This window comes from Petromyzon marinus, chromosome 37 (genome assembly GCF_048934315.1).
Source record: "Petromyzon marinus isolate PM22_M1 ecotype Great Lakes invasive population chromosome 37, UKy_Petmar_22M1.pri1.0, whole genome shotgun sequence".
Lineage (NCBI taxonomy): Eukaryota > Metazoa > Chordata > Hyperoartia > Petromyzontiformes > Petromyzontidae > Petromyzon > Petromyzon marinus.
The window spans coordinates 5,014,015-5,034,686 of record NC_133703.1 but is presented as its reverse complement, the minus strand read 5'-3'; the positions used below and the strand labels follow the sequence as shown (position 1 = coordinate 5,034,686).

Genomic DNA, 20,672 nt, shown 5'->3' with positions numbered 1-20,672 from the left:
AGTAAAGTCACGTAGAAGGGAAACAATACAATAAAATAAATATTTTTTTAAATATTATTTAAATTTTAACTTTTCTTTTATTATTTATATTGTCTATCTACGTGACTTTACCCAAAGAACTAAGAATATAGCGTGTAGATTCTGCCAATTTAAAAATACAAAAAAATAAATGGAAAATAATAAAAGCTTTTATTATTTTCAATTTATTATTTTAAAATAAAAATTTTGTTTCATTTCTTTAATCTCTGTGACTTTACCGAAAGAACCAAGAATATGAATGTGGGTTTTTGCTTTTATTATTTTCCATTTCACACTTTTTATTTGATTTGATTTGATAATTTTTTTATTTTCTATCGACGTGACATTACCGATAGAACCAAGAATATGGCGTGTAGATGCTGCCAATTTAAAAATTAAAATAGATTGAAAATAATAATCAAAATCCAGATTCATATTCTTGGTTATTTCGGTAAAGCCATGTAGGTTGAAAATAAAAAAAATTAAATTAAATAAAAAAAATTACAAAAGATAAATGGAAAATAATGAAAGCTTTTATTATTTTAAATTTATTATTTTAATTTGTAATTTTTTTTTAAATTGGCAGAATCTACACGCCATGTTCTTGGTTCTTTCGGTAAAGTAACGTAGATTTGAAAATGAAAATAATAGAATTAAATGAAAAAATACTAAATCATGATTTTTTTACTTTTCTTTATTATTTATATTTTACCCAAAGAACCAAGAATCTGGCGTGTAGATGCTGCCACCTGCCAACGTTGTTGGCCACCAGATGGCAGCATCTACACGCCATATTATTGCTTCCTTCGGTAAAGTCACGTAGATAGAAAATAATAATAAAATTAAAAAAATAAAATTATGAAAGCTTTTATTATTTTCAATTTATTATTTGTATTTTTAAATAAAATTATATTATTTTAATTTTAAAATCTACGTGACTTTAACGAAAAAAACAAGAATTCGGCGTGTAAATGTTGCCACCTGCCGGCCACCAACGTGGCGTGTAGATTCTGCCAATTTAAAAATTAAAATAATAAATTGAATATAACAAAAGCTTAAATAATATTAAAAGCTTTTATCCAATCGATTATTTTAAAATTGTATTTTTTTTTTATCTCCGTGACTTTACCGAAAGAACCAAGAATATGAATGTGGGTTTTTTTGTTTTTATTATTTAAAATTTCACATTTTTATTTGATTTGATAATTTTTTTATTTTGTATGGACGTGACTTTACCGAAAGAACCAAGAATATGAATTCCTGAAGTCACGAAAGTTTTGTCACAATCTACACCCAACAATGGTGGCCAGCAGATGGCAGCATCTACACGCCAGATTATTGCTTCCTTCGGTAAAGTCATAATACTGGTAGGAACCAAGTTGTAAACTGAGTGTACCAGCCTGCAATAGATTAATGTGTCCGTCCGTGCCCTTTCAATACTTTAACGAAGTGAAATCTCGTGCTGTTGGGTGTAAAATCAGCAATAGGCAGTGCAGAGACTTGCCCTACCAGCCCACCCTCCAGGGACCTGTTAATAAAATTAAAATAATAAATTGAAAATAATAAAAGCTTTTATTTTCAATTTATTATAAAATAATAAAAGCTTTTATTATTTTCAATTTATTATTTGTATTTTATTTTTTTGTATTTTAAAATTTCAAATAATAAATTGAAAATAATCAAGCTTTTATTAGTTTAAATATTATAATTTATATTTTTAAATTAAATTTAATTATTTTTATTTTCAAATCTACGTTACTTTACCTGAAGAACCAAGAATATAGCGTGTAGATTCTGCAAATTTAAAAATTAAATAATACATTTTTAATAATGAAAGCTTACATTATTTCAAAAAATTTTGTATTTTTCATTTAAAAAGCTTTTAGTATAGCTTTTATTATAATATCATAATATTATAATCAAAGCTTTTATTATAATAAAAGCTTTTATTATTTTAGGATTCTCCTCCACGGCGGCCTTTGTCTCCCCCAGTAGCGATGTTTACGACACACCGCACCAGGTACTCATCTGAGGCTGAGTCGACCTCACACTCTCTTACTGTCTCAAAACAACAACCGCCATGCACCACTAAGTGGCGGTGACGTCACCACGACGCTTATGCCAGGCTATGTGCACCTTGAGGCTACGTGAAGTGTCGATCGCCGGCTGGCAGGAGGTCACGGGGCAGACCCAGGTGCCACTGGTCGACTGACTGAGATGACTGAGATTACTGGCTGATGCACCACCTGTGCCCCCTACTGTGCCAACCTGCTGAGCTTTAGCCACCCGACGCTCCGCTCGTTTTTCTGAGCGTCGCTCCTCCGCCCTCCGTTGTTGTTGGAGGGCGACTGCCTCCAACTGCCCAGTAGAGACATCGCTGGTACCAGTCATTGGCAAGTCCACTCAGCTCCACATCCTCCTGTACCACATCACTCCATCTCTTCTCTAGTCCGTGCCACGCCCGTTTAGCTCCCTCGATCCGGCCGAACAAAAGCTGTTTGGGCATGCGGTGATTGGGCATGCGGGCTACATGGCCCAGCCAACGCAGCCTTGCCTGCTGGAGGAGCTCACCGATGGGACTTTGTCCAGATCTTTCGAGGATTTGTGAGCTCCTCACACAATCCAGCCTGGTTAAACCCAGGATTGATCGTAGGCAGGCCAGCCTAAATGTTTCTAACCGGTGAAGATGCTGCATTAGGGGGGTCTACGTTTTGCAAGCGTAGAGAAGGGAGGGAATGACTGTGGCCGAGAAGAACCGAAGCGACAGACCAGGTAGCTTCCACACAACGTTACACAACCGATGAAAAGATAATGCCGCTCGACTAATTCGGAGTGAGACCTCTGCTGTTAAACCGGAGCCGATCATGAGCACACTGCCCAGGTATGGAAAACTCTCCACTCTCTCCCCAACTGCCCTATCACCGATTAGGAGTTGTGGGGGTAGAGTGCCCGATGGCACAAAATACCCAGGCAGGTGCTTCGTTTTGGTGGGGCTGATGGTAAGGCCCCACCTCTTAGTGGCACACTCCAGTTTCAGCAGCAGCACCTCCAACTCCTCCTCTGAATGAGCAGCAATTACCAGGTCGTCGGCATACATAATGTGGTTGACCAATAGGGAGACATCCCTTGACCGCACCTGGGCATCGATCAGCCTCCCATTGTATCTGTACCAGACGTAAATTCCTCTGGTACAGCTACTGAAGGCTTCACGAACTATGTGGTCGAAATAGATGTTAAATAATGTTGGAGCCAGAGGACATCCCTGTCGCAGGGAATGGCTCTGACTCCCGGCTATGTAGTTTTACTCGGGTCTGCTCACCATCATGAAGGTCCTTAATGAGTGTGAGCAGAAGGTCAGGGACTCTGAAAGCACGAAGAACAACCCAGAGCCCAGGCCTACTGATGGTATCATAGGCCTTAACCAGGTCAATAAAGCAGAGATGTAGGTCTAGTTGGAATTCCCTCCACCTCTGCTGTAGCAGACGGACAGAAAATATGACATTTTTGCAGGACCGCCCTTTCTTGAAATTGCATTGGGGCTCCGCAAGCCTCTCCTTAGCGTACCTAGCAAGGCGATGTTGAATAATCCTTGCCAGGACCTTTCCCGGCACACTGAGGAGTTAGATGCCCCTGTAGTTGTTACAGTCTGTGCGGTCCCCCTTCTTAAAGAAGAGGGGGACCGCCAGGGCATCCTTCCAATCCTGCGGAACCCGTCCAGTGGCCCAGACTGTTGTTATGATGTCATGTAGGGCAGTCTGCGCACAAACGCAACCCTCCCTCAGCATTTCGCTTTGGAGATCATCTCTGCTCGGTGCCTTTCCTGTTCTCGGACTCTGGATCGCCCTCAGTACTTCCTCAACGGATGGTACCTCAGCCAGCCACTCACAGAGGGTGACTTCCTCCAATATTTGAGGCACCGCATCCTCAGCAGGGTCATCCCCACTTTGTCCCATGATGTTTTCCAGGCTGAGGGATTCCCCCTCCCCCAAGACCTCACAGAAATGCTCAGCAAATCTGCAAACCTGTCGCTGGGGGTCGGAGATTGGATCACCCTTCGTTCCCCTGATGATGGTGTAGTGGGTATAAATTGACGAATAAACTTCTGATGAGGCAACACGATATTTATTGTCTTGGCCCCTTTTTGGGCCATGGACATTAGCCCCGGCGTGATAGCGTTTCCGCCCCCTATTTACGATAAGGGGAAGCTACCAGCCCACAGAGTGGTGAGTGACGATTACCTCTACAATGGTAATAGGTGTGGCGCTGTAGGTTACTTTTTTAATGGAGTTAAATAGGGATTTGTGATCGCGGGCCATTGAGGCAGACTCCATCTCCCCAGCAACCCGCGACCACCACCAATCCTTGCAGCGCCTCACGTCTCTCCGAACCTCCGAGTGAAGGCTGCGGTAAGCCTCCTCATTCTCTGACGTGGGATGCTGTAGACGATTAGAATGGGCCTGTTGCTTTTTCTCAACAATCCTGAACACCTCCTCTGTCAGCCAGGGTCTCTGGGGAGGTCTGGACCGCGTACACAAAGCAGCCATTGCAGCTGCATGAGTCACAGGCCTAAACCTCGCCCATTTACCCTCGACATCAGGAGGAGTGGGGGACGATGCTGTCTCACTCACACTCACTCACAGCGCGAGGACGACTCATTACATCTCACGGAGGATCGCGCTGCCGAACAAAAAAAGTTCCGCGGTTTCAGTTTGCAAGCGCGAGTTCGCGTTTTAAGGCGATGGGGGCCGTCCATAAATGACGTCACACACCTGGGGAGGGGGGGGGGTCAGACATTTGTGACGAGGGGGGGGGGTTGAGAAATGTGACGTCACATCGAAATGCGCAACTTAAAATAAATATAGACAACACGTTATATTTAGTTAAATAGACTTTTTAATAAATGTTTTCTCCTACAACATCAGAGTGCAGCGCCACATAAAATACAATGACAATAGTTTAAAGCGATTTGAAGCATGTTTTATTTTCAAAATGGAAATATGGTTTTGGGGGGGGGGGGGCAGAGCTTTGTGACGTCAGCGAGTTCCGTGGCGGGAGCGAGCTCCGCGGCGGGAGCGAGCTCCGCGGCGGGAGCGAGCTCCGCACCCGAACGCGTTGGCACGGCCATCTTTTGGATCGCTAACACGGCTGCTTTTGTCACACATGGACATGCTACCACCGGCATGACTGCATCGACTTGCTCAACTCTCATTGCCTTCAACATGATATTCTCATTGACTTCGTTCATGTACTTTTACATGCTTTTCTCTTTAACTTTAACATGCCACTCTTGGTTACACATAGACTGACATTAACTTACTAATTTTTTCATTAACTTTTACATGCTTCTCTCATTTAAACACATTCTCTCTCTCTCTCTCTCCCGCCAGCCGTTCTTATGCTAAGTTCATTAACTTTAACATACCACGCTATTTATTACATGTAGACTGACATCGACTTGCTCATCTCTCATTGACTTTAACATGATATTCTCATTAACTTCGCTCATTGACTTTGACATACTTTTCTCATCAACTTTAACATGCTATTCTTGGTTACACATAGACTGACATTAACTTGCTATTTTTTTCACTAACTTTTACATGCATCTCTTATCAAAATACATATGCTAATCCTACATGCTAATCTGAACTCTTATGCGCTACGGAAGCAAATTAACTTTGCACTATAATCCAACATGCTAATCTAAGTTCATTTCCTTTAACATGGCACGCTATTTATTACCTTTACACTATAATACCCCATTAGCACTACTTTGGCTACCTTTGTTCTCAAAAACTTATATAAACTCTTGCTGGTAACAGCTTCTCTTCACAAGGCAGCAGACATCGTGCTGCTCGCAGCAGACATCGCGGCTGTCGCGATTTTCACCTGAAGACGATGGCTTGTGTTGCTATCGAAACGTCGTGATTTATTTTATTTTATTTCTACCAAAGTGACTTTACCGAAAGAACCAAAGAGTATGGATTCCTGCAGTCACAAAAGCTTCAAATCAAGATCGGTTTTAATTATTTATCGAGTGTGGGTAGAATCTGTGCAGAGTTGTGCTGTTTCCCCATGTGCAAGGTGGGGGTCTCTCTGGGTTCAACTCACACAGAGCCAAACGCTCATTAATGTAATTGCCAAATATCTCATTGCAATGAGAAACTTGACAAAAAATCAGTCTTCAGACTCAATGAGGCTTTCCTGGGTAAATAGTTAATATTGTAATAATTAACATGAGCAATAATGAAGTTCACTTATGAGTGCCACGAATAGTACTATACTGGACTTTTAATTAAGACTACTTTACGTAGTTTTTTGGAAAAAGTGTCCATTCTCAACACTTTTTGACGGGCCCTCATGCAGAAATTATATTGCAATCTTACATGAGGATTGGGAGTCAAGTGTGTCATGAATAGGGATTGAACGTATGGTGCCATAATTCGCTTGCTGTTGTGTATATACAAAAAGTATCTCTGGTGGGTAACATTTGGAAAATGGAGATAGTCATTGTTGTTCATATACAAAATCTTATTTGGGTGATGATTTGAAGCTTATGTGACTGCAGAAATCCATACTCTTTGGTTCTTTCAGGAAAGTCACGTAGGTAGAAAAATAAAAGAAAAAATAACATATAACGATGTTTCTATCGCAACACAAGCGGTCGTCCTCAGGTGGAAAAAATAATCCGCTGCATCTCCGACCAGCGCCACCTAGCCAGTGAACTGGAGCACATATGAAGTGGGTAAATAATCGGCGGAGAACTTCTTGCGAGGCAACACGATATTTATTAACACTATTTTACAGGGTCCCTAACACAAAGGGGTAGCGGCCCCTTCACCCGATACCTGGAGAGGTATGGCCTCCGGACTACACGGGCCCTAACACTGGGAACCCGTTAATTCCCCGTCCTCCGGCTGGGGGCCCTAGGGGAGGCTATGCTGACCCGACCGTGCCAGGGTCTTCGGGTCCTGACCATTGGCCTCACTGAGCTCCGACCCTTGGAAGGACGACGGAGCTTGGGGTCCAGGGTCCTAACTTCAGCCCAGGTCTACAGTCTTCGGCTTGGAGATGCCTGAGCCGGACCCTTGAGAGGTCCGGCTTATATACTGGTTCGTGGCTTGCTCCGCCCTAGCCACGCCTCCCTTCCAAAACTTTCTGGAAGGTGACATCATCCCCCAGTCCCCCCTCCCGAGGTCCGGGGAATGTGTCTCAGGATCCACTTCCCAGGGATTGTCGTTGGCCCCTTGGGCCATAGTCATTAACAGTGGCGTGATAGCGCTTCCACCCCCTGTTGAAGAGAAGGGGGAGCTACTCGCTAACAGGATGGGCAGTGCCGATTAATGCCTCTACACATACACCAAGCCCTCAAGATGAATGGATACTCAGACCGCACAATCCGCAAAGCTGTATCTCCAGCTATGGGGAGACAACCATCTGAGGGCCCAATCAAAACCATCACCTTGCCATACATAGCAGGTGTTACCAAAAATATTTCCAAAATCTTAAACACAAGATCCAGGTCCGATTCAATACAGAACACAAAATCCATGATTTTATCCCACCTGTGAAGGATGTCATTCCTGACATGCATACCCAGGCGTCTACAAACTAAGCTGTGTCTGCGGCAGCAGTTATATTGGGGAAACGAAACGACATGTCTCGGACCGTGTTCGCGAACACAAGGCAGATTTGAAACAAGGCAGAACCAATACCTCTGCCGTGGATGATCATTGTTATAACGCAGTGGGCGCGCACGATATTATTTTTTCCGAGACCAAGGTACTCTGCAAACCTTCGGGCTACCATAAAAGATTTGTCCATGAAGCCATCCAGAAAAATAAACACGGAGACAATTTCAACCGAGAAGATGGGTATAAGCTGAGCAATCATTGGAAGGACGTTATTAACCAAGCAAAGTCGTAACTTGCTGTGGCGCTCCCATTCGTTCCTGCCGTTTGGCTGTTGTCTCCGACTCTCTGAGTTGCATTGCCCTGTTAGGTGCCTCTGCATTAATGGGCTGGGGTCTCACTAACATGGCCACCTCTCAATTAAAAGCTTTCGTGACTGCAAGGATTCATCTTCAAGATGAAATAAATCATCAGGGAGTTCTCCGTGAGCATCGTGCGCGCTCCAAATCCAGAGTTGAGCCGTGGTCTCGGCACCCAGCCAGCCGCCTTCTCTTCTTGGCGCAGTCCGAGTCCAGCGCGCTATCGAAGGGCACGTGGTGAACGCTCAGGACGTGTCTCTTGAGCTTCGACTTCTGCGTCGCTCCGTACGAGCAGTCACTGCACGGGAAGGGCTTTTCCTCTGGAACACAAGACATCCACCGTTGAGCACACGCACGCGCTAATACATAATTTATTTATCACCATGCAGTGGATGCCATAGCATCACTATGCATATGGGACGTTTTATCAATCACGGTTGCTGACCACAGGCACAAAGGCCCAAAGGCCTAAAATGCCAAATGGCCAGCAACAAATACCTCCGATTAGCACGGTTGGCTACGTATGGTATAAAAGAAGTTCAACATATTCTTGGTTCTTTTGGTAAAGTCACGTAGAATGAGAATAAAATAATAAATTGATAAAATAAAATAACACAATAATATTCTCACGACGTTTCGGCCACAACACAAGCGGCCTTCATCAGGTGAAGGGACGAGACTGTCTGGAGGACAGCACTGGAGTGAAAAAAGCCACGCTCAGATCACGACCTTTAAGCTGTGTGAGAAGAAACAAAGCGCCTTGACAAAGGAATTAGCATATAATTTAGCATTGAAATGGCTGAGTGATTAGCTTGTGACTGGTCACAGAAATGGCTATGTTAAAGTTAAAGCATACACATCCGCAAAGGCACCCCTTGACAAAGGAATTAGCATAGAATTTAGCATTGAAATAGCTAAGTTAAAGTATACACATCCGCAGAGGCACCCCTTGACAAAGGAATTAGCATAGAATTTAGCATTGAAATAGCTGAGTGATTAGCTTGTGACTGGTCACAGAAATGGCTACACCACACACCGGTGTGCTGTACTAGTGATGAATTGGCATGTTCTGTTTACGTGACAACCCTTACTAGTTGGCTGTCGGGTGGTGGCGGGTTTAACGACACATTTAAATTGTAATAGGTTTTTACCCTTTTATCTGGCACCATAACTAACACCTTTATGCAAACATGATCCCTTGTATAAAGGTGTCAGTTTTGGTGCCAGATAAAAGGGTAAAAACCTATTACTATATCTTGCTACTGGCAAAGGAGGTCTCATAATGTAAATTCTTACCCCGAGCTCTCAATACTCTGATAGTGCGCTGTTTTTGAGTTGTATGCCTTTTGGCGTCATCTGGTCCAACACCAGTGGAGACTAGGCTCTAAGAAAAGCCATCTCGGGTGTGGACCAATCAGCTTCAAGGACAGTGTATATCATTATCAGAATTGTCTCTTTTTGTTTGCATTTTGACTGCTTGTGTTGTGGTTATTGCAAACATGATCCCTTGTATAAAGGTGTCAGTTTTGGTGCCAGATAAAAGGGTAAAAACCTATTACTATATCTTGCTACTGGCAAAGGAGGTCTCATAATGTAAATTCTTACCCCGAGCTCTCAATACTCTGATAGTGCGCTGTTTTTGAGTTGTATGCCTTTTGGCGTCATCTGGTCCAACACCAGTGGAGACTAGGCTCTAAGAAAAGCCGTCTCGGGTGTGGACCAATGAACTTCAAGGACAGTGTATATCACTATCAGACTTGTATCTTTTTGTTTGCATTTTGACTGCTTGTGTTGTGGTTATTGCAAACATGATCCCTTGTATAAAGGTGTCAGTTTTGGTGCCAGATGAAAGGGTAAAAACCTACTACTATATCTTGCTACGGCAAAGGTCTCATAATGACACATATATTTACGCGATCCAACCCGTAAAACCTGTATTATGGATATTTGTCGCGAAAGCCTACGTGTTAAACTGTCATGTATTTTTACGTCTATTGCTGTATTTTCTTACGTGCAATATATTTAATAAACCATCCTAATTTATTAATATTTTTGTTCATAGTTATATCATTGTTGCGCGTGCGGTGTGGTCAGTGGATATTGTTCAGTGGATCAAACCGAGACAAATATTTTTGCAGCAGCTGTGGCTGCACATTGCAACAGCGCATTCCGAATGGTGTAGAACGCATCGCCCATAATCTGTATCTGTGTGCAAACACCAGGTATGGTTGGTAAGAAACACGTTTCGTTTTAAATGAACAGAACTCGAGCTTCAGCCATATTGTTCATTATAGACCCCACTTTGTAAGCATTAATCACGCAAACCTTGCGCCTGATTCAGTTGAGTCGCTGGGCTCATGAGCAACAGGGCATTTGTGGCAAGGTGTTAATGTACCACAGATTAGCACGGTTGGCTACGTACACTGCGAAAGAAGTTCAACACATATTCTTTGGGTGTTTCCGTAAAGTCACGTAGATAGAACAATAAATAAAAATAAAGTGAATACAAAAGTAAAATATATCACGACGTTTCGATCGCAACACAAGCAATCGTCATCAGGAGAAAAATGATAACGATTGCTTGTGTTGCGATCGAAACGTCGTGATATTTTTTTATTATTATTTTGTATTCACTTTATTTTTATTATTTTATTGTTCTATCTACGTGACTTTATCGAAAGACCCAAATAATATTAATTCCTGCAGTCACGTAAGCTTTAAGTCAAGATTCAAGCACAACACACATTAATACATTTTGGAAAGCGAGTATCCTTGCACGTACAATGCACTGGACCGCATGTTCGTGTTAAGTGAGTCAGGGGCTTTGTCACTGCCTACCCCATGATATAAATAATCTCAGGGAATTCAATTGCAAGTGTGCAATCTCCCTTCCGGTGGGCATCGAGGATGAGTCATACCCTGGCTTGCCAGGAGGCAGTGGAACACAACTGTGGAATCCTTTCCATCTGCACGGGATAAAACGTTGCCCCCTTGCTCACATTCGTTCGTTTTCTGCGAGTGTACTGGTTTCCCCCCACATGAAAACACTCAGTAAGTGGCTGCAAATATCGGAATGTAAAGAGAACCGCAGATCTTGGGCGATTGTTGGGAGTGCCGGCTCACCGCCTGGCTGCTGTCTCCCCGCTCGTCTGTGGGAGACATATAGAGGTACTGAATAAGATTTATATTCTCTACATAACATGATTCCTATCTACACAAAGAACTCACCGCGTGGAGTACAGCAAGTAATATTCCACGAAATAAAAAATAAACGTACATGACCACAACAGAAGCCAATGGGTACAGCTGTGCATACACGTACACACATATACACGATTCCTACTGGTGGTTGGAACGATTCACCACTGCCGGAGAGTCAAGGAATTGTCATGATTCAGGATCATGAATGCAAATTGTCCCCGTGCTCAAACCTGAGTACGATTTAAAAGGTCATAGAATGCCTTTGTCGGAAGCAATTACTTCCCCATGTCACTGCGATGGGCAGATTCATGCCGTTGCAGTCGGCTTACACATTGTCAGTAGACCCCCATACGCAAGCGTACGCATTTGGGTTAACCCCTCCTCCCCCCTCCATGCATACATACTAAATGGATGCCCCCTAACAGCTACACCACCACTCCCCACACGAGACGAGCACGTGACTCTCGGTGTAAATGGAGCCGGAGCGCGAATAAACGTGCCGATGCCCCAAGTACAGCTGCCACCATTTCTACGACAGAGCAAACCCAGGCACATTTCTCAGCAAGCCGAGGTCTATTGTTAAAACTGTGCAGTTCACGGTGATTAAATTCAACCATAGCCATACCCGGGGTACCAGATCTCGGCACAAATCAATTCCTGCTGCCACCCGAACACTGTCCGGGGGTCAAACACAGACAGGTGGCAGCCCCAGTCGCGAGGCCACATCTGCGCCGACTCACGGTAAATGTGTGCAGGGCCAGCAGGAAGAGCCCCGGGATCTCGGAGCGCAGCCACTGGTTCCACGCGCTGTCTCGGTCCACGTCCTCGCGTGACGACGACACTTCAAAATCACCTGACCGGAAGGAGGGGGGTGGGAGGGAGAGTAAGAAGGTACGAAGGGGAACCTTCAAACTCTTTCACAGTGACCCGTTCTTCGTGTGCGTCACCCTGCAGCCAACCTCTCTGCTCTCGTGTGTGAACGTGGGTCAGTTTGGTTTAATCGTTCAGAATGAATGGGGCATGACCCTAGCCCTTGTGCAATTGTTTTTTTTCCATGAGATAATACCAAACACATCATTCATGTGTGTGTGTGTGTGTGGCCTGCAAGCAAAACCTACATTCTCTCGAGTCGTACATCAGGAGTAGTCACAGGTGGGAAAGCATTGCCGAATTCCTTGAAAGGCTCAACTCTCTCCAACTTATGTTGAAAGCATTTATGCATTAGTTCTGTCCGTACCTCTTTGTGCCTGTACTGGGGGCACACCGACTGTCTCGTAAAGATGATTGAATGTGATTTCATTGCTCATGTAAAGTTGTGTTGCCCGAGGGTAAATGGGCTGCATTGATGAAAGGGTTGCCCGAAACGGATCCAACACCAGCGCTCCAAGGATGACGCCGTGTATGCGCGATGTCAACCCACTGCATCACATGTCGAACGATGGCTCGGAACGTATTGTTCCCTCTTGCTAATTAAATATTTCAAGCGCAGGTTGAAAAGGGTTACAGAATTAACAGATACTTTTTTTACACACTTTTATTGAACTTAATCTCTTCGGATGTATGAAGCTGAACGAGCTGAAATTTTCTACACAGACTTGTCTTGCGTGATAATTCAAAATTTCATTTCAAAGACCGGTCCAGGTGCCACCCATCATGGTCAGATTCGCGTTTTTAACGAAATTTAAATAATTGATACTACCAAATTCTACCAACCCTTTTTGAAATCACTAACGGTGGTGCCCACCTACGAAGGCAAACGTCTTGTCCAATCGTAGCAGCTTTTGCTGGCCAGCCATGACCAATGAAAGGAACGCTAATATCGCCGCTCGTCATGGCGCCGGAGAGGCCGTTGTGCTTCCCTCTTCCTTAGCGTGAGAGCAACAAGTACAAACAAAACATGAGGTAAAAGACAAGATTTTCAATGCACACTTTAATCTCCACTGAAAAGTAGAAAATGAATAATTTTAGATTAGAAGCTTTCGTGACTGCAGGAATTACTCTTTGATTCTTTCGATAAAGTCACGTAGAATATAAAATAAAATAATAATGGAATACGACGTTTTGATTGCAACACAAGCAACCATTATCAGGTAAGAATTCATGAGAAAGCATAGTAAACTTACAAATATAATGCAATACAACACAGAGAGTCGGCTAATACAACAGTCAACACCCCACCTGGTTGATAACGTTCTTCCAAAGATTGCAAATTAGAGGTCTCAAAATCCACAAATAAGGGACACCCCTTCGTCCTATCGTCTCCACCATTGACTCACCCACATACAAACTGGCCCGATTGCTGTCTGAGACATTACAACCATTCACTGGTAAGACCACCTCAGCTGTACTTAACTTAGCTCACCTGGTATCGTTAATTAAGGACATCTAACTATCTCCAGGTGATTGCTCGTTAGTTTCGATGTGGTCTCTTTGTTTACCAAAGTTCCTGTGCCTGACACCATTGCAATCATTGAAGATTTGGTCCAACAAGGACTGAATGTTGATGTAATGGCCCTGGTGAGACACTGCCTCACCAACACTCACTTCACCTGGAATGGAACATTCTGCAAACAAGTTGAAGGTTCTCCCTTATCTCCAGTTGTAGCCAATGTTTTCATGGAAAAATTTGAAACAGATGCCATCCAGGCATCCACGCTACGTCCTTCCTTATGGAAGAGGTACGTAGAAGACACGTTCGTCATCTGGCCACATGGCCGACCAGCTCTGAACCAATTCCTCAACCACATCAATTCCATAAACCCAGCTATCAAATTCACCATGGAGATATAAAAGGATGGCAAGTTACCATTCTTGGATGTTTTAATCAAAAGGAGACCAGATGACTCAATGGGACACTGTCTACAGGAAAGCCACCCATACGGATGCATATCTAAAACCTGACTCCCACCACCATCCTGCCCAGAAGAATTCCCTCATCAAAACTCTACACCATAGAGCTCGATGTATTTCCGACCATCATCACCCAGCCAGTGAACTGCAACACACACACCAAGCTCTCAAGATGATTGGATATTCAGACTACGCAATCCGTAAAGCTATCACCCCAACCGTTGGGAAAGAACCATCTGAGGACCCAATCAAAACCATCACCTTGCCATACATAGCAGGAGTCACCAAAATATCTCCAAAATCATGAGCAAACAGAATATCCAGGTTCGATTAAACACAGTACATAAAATTTGTGATCTGATCCCATCTGTGAAGGATGTGATCCCTGACATGCAATACCTAGGCGTCTACAAACTAAGCTGTGTCTGTGGCAGTAGTTACATTGGGGAAACTAAGCGACATGTCTCGGACCGTGTTCGTGAACATAACGCAGATCTGAAACACGGGAGGACCAATTCCTCGGCCGTGGCTGATCATTGTTTTAATGCGGTGGGCTCACACGAAATTGATTTCTCCAAGACGAAGGTACTTTGCAAACCCAATGGCTATCAACAAAGGTTTGTTCATGAAGCCATCCATATTTATAGACACAGACACAATTTCAACAGAGAAGATGGGCACAAACTGAGAAATCATTGGAAGGACGTTATTAACCAATTCAAGTCATAACTGGCTGATGTTTCCATCCTACCTTCCAATGTTAGTCTCACTTTAACATCACTAGCCCCGCCCACTTCGTTTATGACCCTTGGGCTACACCCATTTCAAACCTTTAAAACAGCCTGCCTCAGCAGCTTTCCCCTAAATTTTTTCCTACTGATGACGGTTGCTTGTGTTGCGATCAAAACGTCATAGTTTTTTGTTATTTTTTGTTATTTTCTTTGAACCTATCTACGTGACTTTACCGAAAGGCCAAAGAATATATTTGAAAGAAAGCCACCCTTTTTTATTGAGCACATCAAATTTGATGAATTTTAGGATCAAAATAATGTATTTTCAAATTTTGATTACAGATAAAACTGTGCATTTAAAAGCTTGTTTCTTACCTAATTTTTTTGTATTCTTCGTTAAAAGCTTGCATAGCTTTAATCCAAAAATTGGGTCAACAATTGCTGGGATTTTAAGCCTCGCCACTTTTACGTAAGGAGGCACAAGTAGGCTGGCTTCCCAGAGACCAATGCATTCGAAGCGACCGATTTAAGCCACGTCTCGTCTCTACATTTGAATAAAAACAAAATGGCAGAATCACATAGGGGCCAGCTGAGATTGAAACATTTGAAGAAGCAAGAACGCTCACAACCACCGACGTCCCGTGTGGGCTGATCTTGTTTGTGTGCTGCAGCGTACGTGTGCATAATGCCGGAGTGATGGTGCAGTGGGAAGTGCACTGCTCTACAAACCCAGAGCCCTGGAATTCGATTCCAGGGGGTTTTTAAGCATTGGCTTCAAGCATCAGCAGGTAAATGGAGGAGCAAATGAACAAGAGTTGAGAGGAGACGAATGATGAAATGGTTCGGATGATAGGAGGAGGTGCTACGAATGTGTTTGTCCATCTTCTTTTTGGCGAGGTGGATGCAGGGAGAGCGTAGCCGGGCAACGCACCCTGAATGATGAAGCGGAAACCGTAGCTGCGGAGCGGCAGGAAGGCGAACACGGGCTGCTTGTCCAGGAGTGAAGGCAATCCCCCCGAGCGCTCGCCCGGTTCCGCCTGCTCCAGAGGGAATGCCAACGCCAGCTCCGTGGCTTCCACGTTCTCCTTCATCTGACGGAGCACGCGTGCAACTAAAGCAAAAGATTACCCGTATAGCCTATAACCGACTGTTGGGGCAAGTGCTGTTCGCGAGCACTCATTAAAAGCCGCCATGGCACACGAGGTGGTGGGATGCCGGCACCACGCATGGTCACCTTTGTCTCCTCCACGCTGATATTTCACACAAGTGCTGTTAGCGAGCACCTAAGGCCAGCACGGCGCAATGACTGACACACGCCCGCGCGGACAAAAGCGTTTCGTCAGAAAGCGCCAAGGCAACAGGGTGTCAGTGTAACCGTAGGTCTTGCGCCGCTTCCAGAGCTTGTTTTTGTCCTTCCCCCACACCTCCGATTAGCACGGTTGGCGACGTACAGTGCGAAAGAAGTTCAACATATACACATATACATTGGCGCGGAGTACGCGAACGGGACGCGAGTGGGGAGCGTAGACGGCACCTTGGCGGCGTTGAGCGTTTATTTGATGAGCAGCCATCTGCCGCAACTCGTCGAGTGCTCGATCTCCACCACGCCGTCCCCGAGCTCCCTCTGCTGCATGAATTGCACGCTGCCATCGACCTGCAGCGGGCGAGCACAGAGGGGCGTGGGGGGGAGTTCAGAACCATGCACCATTGTGTGAATACAGTACAGCGACAGCACACCCTTCATCGAGAGGAATTGCGTGTTATATTTTTTTTAAAGCATGTCATTTTACTTTGAAAACAGCCTGTATAATAGGGCTACAAGGCAGAAATGTGAATAGTCAAATTGTACTCACTTTTTAACATTCCCCCGGTTTGCTCAAAAACGAAGTGAATTGGCAAACGCTTGCCTACATGACAACTTCATTTGATTATCTCCGTCGAGGGAAATAGTTTAAAATGTTGTCATTATACCAACATGACGCCTGACCCAAAAGGAAAGATTCATGACCCAGCAAACAAGCGAATACTTGGCACAATTTAAACGCAACAGACAAGCGATCCATCAACTCAACTGTGCATTGTAGGCTCTTGATTGTTGACGCCGTTTGACTGGGCGAGTGGTCTATCTGTTCTGGCATGGTGGTGTGGGAATGTGGTTTATGTTTGGAGTTTGCATGTTCACAGCGTGGTGGCGTGGATTTTTCTCCGGGTTTTCCAGTTTTTCCCTCCACAATGTATAAACAAGCGTTCGTAGTATTTTGCTTCTATAAATGTCCACGTGATGAGCCACTTTGTTGAGCTATCATTTGTGGCCAGGTCGCTTCTGAAAAAGAGCTACATAGCTCATTAGGCCTTACCTGGTAAAATAAAAAAAATAAAAATTTAGTTTATATGGAGAGATGGCTTGTGTTTCGTGAGGTGCGGAGGAATGGGATGGTGTGCATTCAGTTTGTGTGTGTGTGCGAGACAAGACGCGTCCTCTAACAATGCGTGAGAGACACCCAGAAGCGAGTCGCGAGTGGCAGGTAATAGTTAACCTGGCCAGCAGTGGTTGGCGTGGGTGAATCGGATCTGGGTGGTTGAGCGAGAGGACAACAAAGCATCAAGTGGCACGGTCCCCGTGCTACGGAACCCGCTGCTTCGTGGGAATAGCGTGGTGTCACCTTGTTGACTATGGTGATGATCCGCAGCCGGTGCAGGAAGAGCAGCAGGGACGGGTGCATGTCAGGGAACAGGTTCTGTTTCTGGTGGCTTTCCGACTTGAGAGGCAGAACGATTCAGGTCATCCAACTGCGGAGACGCAATGCTATGGATCATGAGTCACCCGGACTTGTTGTGTTTGTTTATGGTTGCTATACAAGCCATCAAATCTACACCACGAAGAGAGTTGATGAACAAGTAGGAGAGTGTGTAACTGGATAACATTCATGTGCACAGGCGTTTCAGATGTGAATATGAAATAAATAAGGTCGACTCAAACGCCACTCTTTAGGATTTGGCACACTCAATAACATTTTAATTGGTAAATTAAGATCAACAAACCATAGTCAAATGGGTAATGCACCGATGTACCAATTGTGGTTACGGATGATTGCTAAAGAAGAAAATGCTGAATGCGGTTTGGAAGCGAGTTTAAACGTGAATCTACACCATTTAAATATATTTTAAACAACCCGTTGCAAATATGACGGTAATTTGAAATGTAGCACTGTACATCAGAACAATTTGAAAGACGTTAGAGATTTGAAACTGTCCAAAAAGAAAGGGGGAAAATAAATGTATTTTTACATAATACAGGTTTTTTTGGGTAAGATCGCGTAAATATAAAATGTGTCGGTAAACCCACCACCACCCGACACAGCCAATTAGTAAGGTTTGTCACTTAAACAGAACATGCCAATTCGTTACTAGTACAGCACACCGGTTGTGTGTTAGAGAGCAAAGCCACAACATTAATAATCTGAGTACGACGTTTCGCCAGTAATTACAACCAGCATCATCAGGAGGCAGCCAGATTTGTGGATTTCAAAATGTAGATTTATTTAAATCTATATTTAAAAAACAGAGAAACTGGAACATTATTATTACAGAATTTGGTGGGACATATGTCGAAAAGAGAATGACTCCAGCTTAGCTTGCAAAAACTAAGAGACACAGTGTGGCCATGTGGCCTTAATGAGAGAGACTGACTCCAGCTTAGCTTGCAAGAACTAAGAGACACAGTGTGGCCATGTGGCCTTAATGAGACAGACTGGCTCCAGCTTAGCTTGCAAGAACTAAGAGATACAGTGTGGCCATGTGGCCTTAATGAGAGAGACTAACTCCAGCTTAGATGGCAAGAACTAAGAGACACAGTGTGGCCATGTGGCCTTAATGAGAGAGACTAACTCCAGCTCAGCTTGCAAGAACTAAGAGACACAGTGTGGCCATGTGGCCTTAATGCGAGAGACTCACTCCAGCTTAGCTTGCAAGAACTAAGAGACAGTGTGGCCATGTGGCCTTAATGAGAGAGACTGACTTCAGCTTAGCTCGCAAGAACTAAGAGACACAGTGTGGCCATGTGGCCTTAATGAGAGAGACTGACTCCAGCTTAGCTTGCAAGAACTAAGAGACACTGTGTGGCCATGTGGCCTTAATGAGAGAGACCGGCAGAACAAAGTTGACGTTGGAATGAAGACAAATTGACGAGGAAGGACACGGACTGCGTTTCACACATCGCCGAGTGCGTCTCAAAACCTTACCACGCCTACATATATTAACGGACATCGATTAAAGTGGTCCCATTAGATTTACAATTAGTCTGAATCTTTAGTACACATTTAATGCCTAGGAATATAAAACATGTTGTAAGAGAATACAGGTCGTTTAAACAAATTCAAATATTGCTTACTACAACCAAAGCTCATTGAAGAGTCGTAATTTAAAATGAAATTGGCAGAGCAAAAGATTTTCATTAATTTCACTGCTTCCATTATAACATTAACGAACCTGTGGTGGGCCCATTGCTTGCATATTAAACACTCAACACGAGTCATTGTTATTGACTTCTTGCCGTTTCAGTGGCACATATCGCACAATATATACACAATTTTGCCATCTTCTTTGGTTAGTTCGGTAAAGTCACGTAGAATAAGATAAAATAATAAGATAAAAATAAATTGATAAAATAAAATAATAATATTCTCACGACGTTTCGGCCACAACACAAGTGGCCTTCATCAGTCTCGTCCCCTTCACCTGATGAAGGCCGCTTGTGTTGTGGCCGAAAACGTCGTGAGAATATTATTGTTATTTTATTTTATCAATTTATTATTTTATTCTCATTCTACGTGACTTTACCGAGAGAACCAAAGAAGATGAATCCTTGCAGTCACGAAAGCTTTAAATCGAAATTTTGCCATCGTCTGTTTTGCAAAATATCGTCGCCAGAACATTTATCTTAAGTACATTATTCCTGACCAAATGTTAACGATGAACAAAAGCGCAATAATTAAGGTTGCGCATAAAAACCTCACACGAGGCGAAAAAACCCTCAAGGGCCCATAAACTACAATCGCGTTTAAACACATAAACTGTACGTATATATCAATGCACACATTGTGTAGCAGCATGATTATTATTAAACTCACCTTTAATAACGAGGCACATAAACACGAGTAAAAGTGTCAATATTAATGTCCCACTGTACACGACGTGACGTAGCTGGGGCCCCGCCGCCCCCCACGGTGAACGGTGACGCAACGCGTACAGTGCCCGCGTCACGGATTGGCGCCTCGCGTGCACAGAGCGAGGCAGCAGCAGCAGCAGAGCCAGAGAGGGGGCGGCGTTGCCTAGGCGACGTCGGCACCCTCACGATCGACTCCACGGACAAGCTGTGTGTCACGTGGTGACGCCCACACCACCAACACCACCCGCCCCTTACTGGACGTCTGTGAACAAGAGCTTCATAGCGCTTCGGATTTCTCCAGGGTCGATACAGCGTGCGCGGCACCTGTACGCGGCGAGTCCTCGTTTAACGCGGTAGATGCGTTCCTGAAAAGTGCCGCGTTAAGCGGAAACTATTTTCCTCCCGTAAATAATAATAATGTCCACGCACGGTAAGATGGGGGTCCCAATAACTTGAGGGGACGCCGCCGCCGTGTTACCGTCTCATCTCGCTCAACTGCGCAGCTCAAGAAAGTAGTCCGCTCAGAAAGCGCGTTGTGACGGAGAAAACGCGTTGTAGTGAAAACGCGTTATCGTGTGAACACGCGGGACAGACCCAGGTGTTATGGGTTAACTCCCCGAGATAAACTTTCTCCCAACTTTGCGTTTTATACGCCCGGCGCTCCGCCAATAACTGTTGTGAGCGTCGCTCCTCTGCCCTCTGTTGTTCATGGAGG

General features: G+C 44.2%; 1 protein-coding gene across 1 annotated transcript; it reads right to left on the bottom strand.

Moving 5' to 3' along the window:
* Positions 1-6,195: 6,195 nt before the first annotated feature.
* On the bottom strand, positions 6,196-20,192 carry LOC142930107 (uncharacterized). Its single transcript, XM_076072170.1, has 6 exons — positions 19,920-20,192; positions 17,454-17,580; positions 16,325-16,444; positions 15,722-15,901; positions 11,950-12,062; positions 6,196-6,222 (listed from the first exon to the last, which is right to left on the bottom strand). Exons 3-6 carry the CDS (start codon positions 16,359-16,361, stop codon positions 6,196-6,198), a joined length of 357 nt encoding a protein of 118 aa, XP_075928285.1. The 5' UTR covers positions 16,362-16,444; positions 17,454-17,580; positions 19,920-20,192.
* Positions 20,193-20,672: the final 480 nt, after the last annotated feature.